The sequence below is a fragment of the Rhinatrema bivittatum genome, chromosome 3 (assembly GCF_901001135.1).
Source record: "Rhinatrema bivittatum chromosome 3, aRhiBiv1.1, whole genome shotgun sequence".
Taxonomy (NCBI): Eukaryota; Metazoa; Chordata; class Amphibia; order Gymnophiona; family Rhinatrematidae; genus Rhinatrema; species Rhinatrema bivittatum.
In genome coordinates, this window is record NC_042617.1 from 587,776,857 (window position 1) to 587,786,298 (window position 9,442).

Below are 9,442 nucleotides of genomic sequence, written 5' to 3' on the forward strand. Positions count from 1 at the left end.
AAGGAGGTGAGCCTGGCACGGGACAGTGACTCAGCTCTGAGAAGCGCCGGTCTGGGCTATCCAAGTAAAGAAATGTTTCAGGTCGCTGTTGAAATTTCACGGAGAGTTTTCCCTCCAGTTCATATTTATACTTTACCTCTGCGTACATCAGGAACTGTTTGTTATTTTCCCCCTGATCCCTGTTGGGATCTTAATGCAGTGTGTGATTATGGCTCAGCACACCCCATGCATGTGTGAGTTAGAGATGTGAATCGGAACTGAAATCCGAACCAATTCTGGTTCCGATTCACATCTCTAGTGTGAATAGCCGGATCTGTATACAAATTCAGAGATTTCTCTTATTCCATGTCTGTGAAATGTGGTGCGGATAAGCGGAGGGGCTGTACAACAAGAGAATACCTAAAGCTTTTGCTAGGTTACATAGGAAGGATTTGTCCAGTTGTGAATAGGTATGTCTGCATATTTATTTATTTATTAGTGGTTTTTATATACCGCTCATCGTTTGGAACATCCGATCGGTTTACATTGTAACAGCAATAATTCAGCAACAGGCTTTACAAATAACTTATAGAATAACAAGAATGGCAGTGGGACGAGAGAGGGAGAGGAACAAGGCAAAAGGTATTTTGGAAGCAGGAGAGGGAAGAAAATGAACATTTCTAAATTATATACAAATATTTACAGCTGTCTTATGTCACGTCGTAGCATAGCAGTCTTCAATAGAAATTCTAGGGGGATGATAGGGAGGAGGGTGTGTGTGAAGGGGGGGAGATGAAGGAGCGTAGGGAGGGAATGAGTGATATGGAGGAGTAGAGTTAGAGGAGGGACAGAGTTACGTAGCTGCATGTTGTTTTCTGGAGGGTCTACTGGGGTTGTGGAAGTAGAGGTGTTCGTTGAACCAGTTCATGTCGTCGTTGTGAAGGGGTTTATGGATGAGGGTGAGCGTTTTGTATTGTATCTGGGCGGAAATGGGCAGCCGGTGCAAATGCATGAGGACAGGGGTGATATGTTCATTTTTGTGTACATTTGTAAGGATGCGGACAGCAGCATTTTGTAGGATTGGTAGGGGTTGAATGGAGCTTTTTGGTAGACCTAGGAGAATGGCATTGCAATAATCAATTTTGGTTAGGATGATGGCCTGCAGTACGGTGCGGAAGTCACTCAGGTGTAGAAGGGGTTTGAGTTTTTTTAGTGTGTGTAGTTTGAAGAAGCCTTCTCTTAGGGTGGAGTTGATGAAGTTTTTTAGATTAAAATGAGTGTCAAGGTTCACACCGAGACTGCGGACGTCAGCGGCGAAAGTTGGTGTATGGTGGCTGATAGGTTGGGAGTTGTTGGTGATGGTGTTAGGGGAGATGGCAAGTAGTTCTGTTTTTGCTGTGTTGCGGGCAAGAAAGTTTTCAGTGAGCAAGGAGTTGATGGTGGGGAGGGCAGATTCCCAGATCTTGAGGGCATTGGAGGGTGTATCAGTGATAGGTATGAGAATCTGGATGTCGTCAGCATATATAAAATGCGGAAGACCAAGGTTAGAAAAGAGCCGGCAAAGAAGGAGGAGATATATATTAAATAGGGTGGAGGATAGAGAGGAGTCTTGGGGGACACCTTGTGCTAAGGTATAGCTTCTCATCAAGGAAATGTGCATATTCTGTGAATAAATGAAGGAATTTACATTAGTGCTGCACAAATATGGTCTACTTGCATGCGATGGGTCTAGATTTGCAATCATCTCAGAAGGTTTTAAATTCTAACAAGAGGGAGGAAATGTGTAAAGTTAATATAAAAGATTACACTCCTGATAGCCATAGATAGGGGGGAGAAGGGGCAGGGTTTCCTCTCCAGCTGGTTTGTGCATCCTATGAAAGAAAAAAGGTATTTTTTATATATATCTCTGGAAGATTTTTAGTTGCAAGGGAAACTTGCACTTTAGGTAGGTAAAATGGGATTTCTTCATGCCGTCAGGCACAAGCTGAGCCAATCCCGGTTTATCCCATGGTTGCATGGACATGGAGTTCCAGCTTCCCTAAAGAAAGAAGGATTATAAACCTCCAGATGCAATGAGGACAAAAGCAGGCAGCTGATGAACCTAATTCAGGTTTACTGTCATCATTGTTCAAAGTATGCAAAAAGGAAAAGGAAAAAAATAGGCAGGAGACAATGCTAACGCTGTACCTACCTGTCTGCTACATATCCCATGAAGAGCGAGCCCATGAAAAATCCCAGGTTCACACACGACTGAAACAGATCCAACTTCCAAGCATCAGCACACACCAGGTTAAACTAGAAAAGGTAAAAAAATAAATTAAATATATATATATATATATATATATATATATATATATATATATATATATATATATTTATTTATTTATTTATTTATTTATGGTTTTTATATACCGATCTTCTTGCATAATATGTAAATCAAATCGGTTTACAGGGAACAGTTGAAAAGCTTGCTTGTGGGCAATTACATATAACAAAGAACTTATTAGAGTAACATATTGTATAACTTTTTGAGTAACAATTAAACATAAGATAAAATATATATATATATATATATATATATATATATATAAAGTAATCTACTTTTCTCTAACACTGTAAACAGCAAAAAAGAGCACATCCACAATCTCCCCCCCCCCCCCCCCCAATACATGACAAGTAGTGCTATTCATCCTGCTCGAAACTAAACATTACCATTGTAGCCCTCAGCAGAGGAGTCACTGGAGACTTAAATTCGGGGCTTGGGTCTCCCTCTGCAGATATGGGACCCATAGCTCTCTCTCTCCATGCCTGCTCCATCTGGTGGCCCTCTCTCCGATGCAATGCTCAGCAGCGCGGTCAGTGGAGCGGCAACTTCTCAGTGGCTTGTGGGCTGGCAGAAGGACAGCATCATTTGGGGCATGGACAAATAGGATCCTAGTGATGCCCCTGGCCTTGCGCCTGATTAAGTAATGGAATGCCCCAGGAACACCCCTGAACGGAGACTCCGTATGGTTCAGCTCGGGCTGTAACCAGGCAGTCGGAGGATGATTCAGATAGATGGGGGAAAGAAGTTAACAGGAAGGGTTGCCACATGCCTCAAGGGAGGGCCATTGCACCAAGGTTAAAGGAAATCAGTCTTATCTTAAAGCCAGAGAGGAGGCTGAGGTATCTACAAAGATGTAAGTAAGAAGGAGGGTGTCTGTTGGCCAGAATATCTGGTACAAGGTTGTAGTGTGAGCGAAGAGCCCCAAATACTGGAGAAGGCTTTGGTCGGAAAAAGCCAAGGTTTAGGCAAAGAGAATGAGGAAAACCTGGAGAGCTTCAGTAGTGCTATTATTGTTGGAGAAAAGAGGTTGGGAACATATCCCTGAAGTTGCCTTGGATGCTATAAGTCTGATACCACCTGCGAGCAAGGAGGAGCAACCGACTGTGAATATCCTGCTGTGCTTTCATGGAATTCCTCGAAAAATGGAGAAACTCCAGAACCCTCTTCAAGTCTGAATTAATAGTACTTGACAGAAAGAACAACTCTCTGCATACACAGACTCTAAATCTCATGAACCAAAATTCAAACTTATCTCCAACCATCCATGCCCGCAACCTTGGAATAATAATCGACAAAGAACTTTCATTTAAAACCATATATCAACAAAAATTAAAGATGGTTATCATAAACTACTTACACTCCGTCATCTAAAACCGTTTTTCTCAAATAATGACTTCAGATCAGTCTTGCAATCATTAATATTCTCCAATATAGACTACTGCAACTCTCTACTCCTCAACTTACCTCTAAACACCATTCAACCTCTCCAAATCCTGCAGAATGCAGCTGCAAGAATCCTTTCAGGTGCCAAAAAGCATGATCACATCACCCCAACCCTCATATCACTTCATTGGCTGCCAATAAAATACAGGATCGACTATAAAGTCCTTTCCATCCTACATAAAATTATATATGAAGAACAGAAAAATTGGCTAAGCCCCTACATTCAACTCCATACCCCAAGTAGAAATCTGAGGTCAGCAAATAAAGGACTCCTAATAACACCACCAATGCACTCAAATCAACTCACTCTACGCAAAATAGAGCGATATCCCTTGGTAGCCCAAAACTTTGGAACTCCCTCCCAACTAAACTCAGAATTCAAGAAAACCTAAAAACATTCAAAAAAGAATTAAAAACTTGGTTGTTCAACAAAGCATATCAAACCACCCAAAGAATCAACTAATCATCACCGCCCTCCATTACAACCTCATGATTAAATGAATATCAGTACAACTATGCTTTTCTAAAATAAGAATGAACTCGTTTTGCTCTTAAGCATGAATTTGTTTACTACTAAGCCTAATAACATGTTGTGTTTTTACACCCCTTGTCAATCCCTTTATCCCTATAACCTTATTTTGTAAACCGTTATGATGGCGTTATTTTGACGTTTCCGAATGACGGTATATAAAATTCATTAAATAAAAATAAGATTTAAAAAAAGTCCTATTTAATGGGTTTTGTTATGAATAAAGCAGCCATTTTGGGAGAACAACTGTATTGTCTGTATTTTTAGAAGAGCCATGGTTAGACAGCTAGATTCATTTTGACCTCCAGTTCAGTTTGCCACAGAGCTCCAAGATTCAATCACATAGGCAAGCTGGCACCAGAAAGGTGAGGCCTATTCATTGGGTCACAAAGAAGAAACCACAGGGGAGCTTCAGGCACTATTCTCAGGAGTTTGTAATCAACATAACTACAGACAGTGTTGATTATCTTGACCAATAAAGAGTTTAACAGAACAAAGGACTCTCGAGAGTGAGGGCAAATGGGCCACGCCTGGGAAAACTAATCAGGAGTAGCTAGGGATGATCTTATCATGCAGTTGTCATGACAATGTATGTAAATGATTCTTTGGGCAGTCACGCAAGTCTAGAAGCTTCCACAATATTGAATGTTATCTATAAAAGAAGGATCACTTCCTGTACACGATGAGATGCTGGTCAGTTTGTCAGAGGAATGGCATCCATTACCCAGCATCTCCCAGGAATACTTATACTAATTAATAAAAAGAAATTATACTTTCTACCGAGTCTAAGTGTTCTTGTATCCCTGGCCATAAGCGTAGAGGGTGCTTAGCATCATGCAGGGCATGTGTACGCACGTTTACCCGCATATCAGGCAGGCAATCTTCATAACAGACCATTTCTGCACCGTCCTATCTGCAGAAATACCTTTGCAAATTACCCTCCCAACGCTGGTTTCCATATTAAGAGTCACCACTCGGCAGACGCACCCTGGAGTCACTGGGGACAATACATTGAAATTCCTCAGCTCAGTGTGCAGCAGTCGCCAGAGAGGCAAATAGTATGTTAGGAATTATTGGGAAAGGAATGGAGAGCAATCTATCGAGCCATGGGGTGAGCTCACCGTGAGTATTGTGTGCAGTTCTGGTCCTCGTCTCTCTCTAACAAAGAACATGCAGAGAAGGGGACAGAACCAAACAGGGCCCTTCAGCTTACAGAAGAGATGACGGAGAGGGGATAGCACAGAGCTCTCTAAAGGCGCGAGTGGTATAAAACAAGCTCATAAGGAGCAGTTATTTACTCTCTCAAAAAGCACCAGGACTAGGGGATACTCCATAAACCTGATAGCAGATTTCAAACAAATTTAAGAATGTGGGTTTTTTTATTTTTCAGTCAACGCACAATTAAACTGTTGGAATTTATTGCCAGAGAATACCATCACAGTTAGTATTAATGTAGCTGAGTTTAAAAAATGTTTGGACAAGTTTCTGCAGGACAGATCCATAAATCATTATTAGCCAGATAGACTTGGGTATCTCCTTCGCTTATTTTTGGAAGTGAATATGGAAAGGGATTTTCCTATTGAGATCTGCCAGGTACTTGGAAGTGACCTGGACTGGCCACAGTTGGAGACAGGATACTGGACTGAACGGATCATCAGTCTGACCCAGCATGGCAATTTATATGTGCCCAGATAAAGAAAGGACTCAGGGAAGATTTGTAAAATCAGAGCATCTGGTCATAATAAAAGGCAAAAATCTTTTATTCCAAAAAGTGTCAAATTAAAAAAAATACATATTATAGCAACCAATTAAGGAGGCCTAGGAATAAGACCTGTTTCTTGATCAAAATTATAACCAAAAAAACAGGTAGGCTGAGATTTTGTACAATCTAGCTCTAACTAATTACTTATCACTCAGATATTGATTTGCAGAAACATTATATTTCATTACACTGCATAATTATTTGCAATAAATGTCCTCAATCAAAGTGATCTCTATCTATCTATATACATTTTTTCAACAAAGTGCTCAAGCTGTAGACCTCTAACACTTGAATTTCATATGGTAAACAGAGTAATTTGATAATTGTTTTTCAAACTGCTTATTTAATTTAACCTCAAATCTTTCGATAAACTATTGGCCACTGTATGATATACGAATCGGTCCCTGTTCCTTCCTCCTCGTGAATAATAAAGAAATGGATGGGGATGTTCTTAGGGATACGATTTTCCTACAAAACAATCTTACCTCAGTCACAAGTGACGAGCCAGAAGTCTCATAAACCCAACCATTTTGACAATCAGTGAGAGGTATAGTACTCTTGTTGCTAGCGATGAACGCGCTCATTGGGTTTGTGCAGCTAAGATCAGTCCTGTTCCAGTCAACATCGTACTGCATGCAGTGGCTAGAATAAGAGGGCTCCTTGGACAGATCGAGCCCTGGGACTGTGTAATTAAGTTCCTCTTCCAGACTCCATCCACATCTGCTGCTTAACTCTGCCACTCCTGAACTCCTACACCTGAATTCAGGAACAAATCCCAGAAAAACGATGCCCACATAGATGGGGCTGAAGACGGCGGACAGTAGGCACAAGATGAAAAAAATTTGTTTCTGGAAGAAGTTGAATTCCCCAATCTGCTGCAAGGTATCATCAAACGTTGCCATCGTTGCTTAACTTAGGGATCGTTGGTTCACAGAACAATTGTGCCCTTCGGAGCACTGTATGTGTACTGTATGTTTTCTTGTCAGAAATTATCCTTAAATAATGGAGATGTCTGACCAAAAAGTTAACCAGTTGCTTTGTTTTATCAATCACTAAGCCAGATGTTAATTTCATCTCTCTGAAGTGCTATTTCAAAATGTTACCAGTTGAACTAACACGAAAGACATAGTTCTCTTGCAAAAACAGTAATGTGTCTATGTCACAAATTTCAATGACACGTGAAAGTATTTCTCTCTTATCCATTTGCTCCCAAATCCAGTCCTCAGGATTATCCTGTGATACGGCTTGGTTCAGTGACTCCTGTACTCCGATCAGATTCCCTTTCTTAATGGGTTTGCAGCAGGAAGACGCTGGCAGTAGGTCAAGTTCAAACATGAGCTCAGTGGGATGAATCTATTGACCTGCCAGTTTCCAGTAGGGCCCCCCAAGCTTCCTGTGCTCTCTGGAATCCAGCTCACGCATAACTTTATGCTTAGCGTAATAGTTCCACAGCAAGTGTGAGGCATGTTTGGAATAGTTAATGATTCTGCATTATATGCGATGTGAAAATCCATCAGAAGACAGTAATCAGAGAGAAAAGTGGAGCCTAAAAAAATCAACCACGCAAGACATGAGCAAGTACGTTTTTCTTTTCAACAGCACAAATTCTGAAGGTACCATTTTAGTTTGTTTGTTGTCTGAGCTGGTGTTTCACTGCTACGGTATACATGATCCAGTAAGTTTATTACTTTCAAATAGATTTGATCGAGCCCTTAGTCTTTCTAGGTATGGAAATGCAACAGCACAATTTTACAGGAACCCTATGATAACTCCAGATTTTAAATCCACTTAATGTTATTTGCTTCATGGGATTCAGGTTTCGGAGTCTGTCTGCTCTTCTCAGACCCATTGTGAGAAGCTGAAACCCTGATATGCCAGGTTTATTTGAGGCCCATCCTGTTAAAATAACTCTGCTGAGCTTTATTTACAGAAGACAACCAAGCCATTGTTGGTGATGGCCTTAGCAATTTTAGAATTCTGGGCACTAGGGGCCCATTGAAAAATATTTAGCAAATCACGTGAATACTTCTTTCATTTTTCTAAATTCATAGAGACGTAGATACGTGACAGCAGAAAAAGACCATATGGCCTATCTAATCTGCCCATCCGTCCAATTAATTTAACATAATTCCTCTCCCCTCCTTAGAGATCCCTTGTATTTATCCCATGCTTTCTTGAATTCAGATACTTTTTTTTTTTGTCTTCATCACTTCCACTGGGAGGCTATTGAATGTATCACCACCTTCTCCGTAAATAAATATTTCCAAACATTACTCTTGAGTCTACCCTTTTTCAACCTCATCATATGACCCCTCGTTCTAGAGCCTCCCTTCCATTGAAAGAGGCTTGCCTCCTGTGCAAGGAAACCTTTAAGATATTTGAACATCTCTATCATATCTCCTCTATGTTACCTTTCCTCTAGGTGTACATGCTTAGATCTTTAAGTCTATCCTCATACGCTTTAGAACTGAAGACTGCTGACCGTTTTATACCCTTTTGAAGGTGCGGTCTGCAGAATTGTATACAGTATTCCAAGTGAGCTCTTACCAGGGCCATATATAGGGACAGTAACACCTCCCTTTTATTGCTGACCATTTCTTTCCCTATGCAGCCAAGAATCTTTCTGGCTTTTATTGTTTGCTTTGTCCACCTGTTTGGCCACCTTAAGGTGATCAGATACAACCACCCCCAGATCCCGCTCTTCCTTTGTGCCGAGAAGAATATCACCTCCAATACTGTATTTTTCCCTTAGGATTTTGCATCCTAAATGCATAACTCTGCATTTTTTAGCATTAAATCTTAGCTGCCAGACTTTAGACTATTCCTCAAGCTTCACTAGATCCCTCCCCATGTTTTCTACACCTGCCTGGTTTTCTACTCTGTTATAGATTTTGGTATTATCAGCAAAAAGATAAACCTTCCCCAACAATCCTTCAATGTTGCTCATAAAAATTTTGAAAGTATCGGTCCAAGGACCAGTCCCTGAGACGCACCACTAGTAACATCCCCCTCCCTCAGAGATAACTCCCGCCTTTGTCACGTCTCACGCATGGTATTGAACCTAGAATGTCTAACCGAGTCAGACATTCTAGGTTCAATACCAAGGGCGCTCAATTTATTAATAAATATTCTGTGCAGCACCTTGACGAGGTCTTGCTGAAAACCAAGTACACTGCGTCTAGTACTTGCCCTTGATCCAACTCTCTGGTCACCAACATGACAGCTGCCTTATCGGAGGACTGAACTGAGGACCTTCACATTATGAGACTGATGTGCTACCTGCTGCACTAAGAAGAACTCCTTGTGATCAAAGTCCAAAAGTGTTCTCGGTTTCTTAATGTTCGGGCTGTACACAAGAGACTTGTATTCATTATTCAGAATTATTAAACATTGAAAGTCATTT

General features: G+C 40.9%; 1 protein-coding gene across 1 annotated transcript in view; it reads right to left on the reverse strand.

Moving 5' to 3' along the window:
* The window catches only part of SLC22A2 (solute carrier family 22 member 2), an 83,848-nt gene extending 76,624 nt beyond the window's left edge, over positions 1 to 7,224 (reverse strand). The window contains exons 1-2 of the mRNA XM_029596692.1: positions 6,525 to 7,224; positions 2,171 to 2,274 (exon numbers count right to left, since the gene is read on the reverse strand). Of these exons, the coding sequence (XP_029452552.1) occupies positions 2,171 to 2,274; positions 6,525 to 6,941 (521 nt within the window). The 5' untranslated portion in view covers positions 6,942 to 7,224. The remainder of the gene's footprint in view (positions 1 to 2,170; positions 2,275 to 6,524) is intronic.
* Positions 7,225 to 9,442: the final 2,218 nt, after the last annotated feature.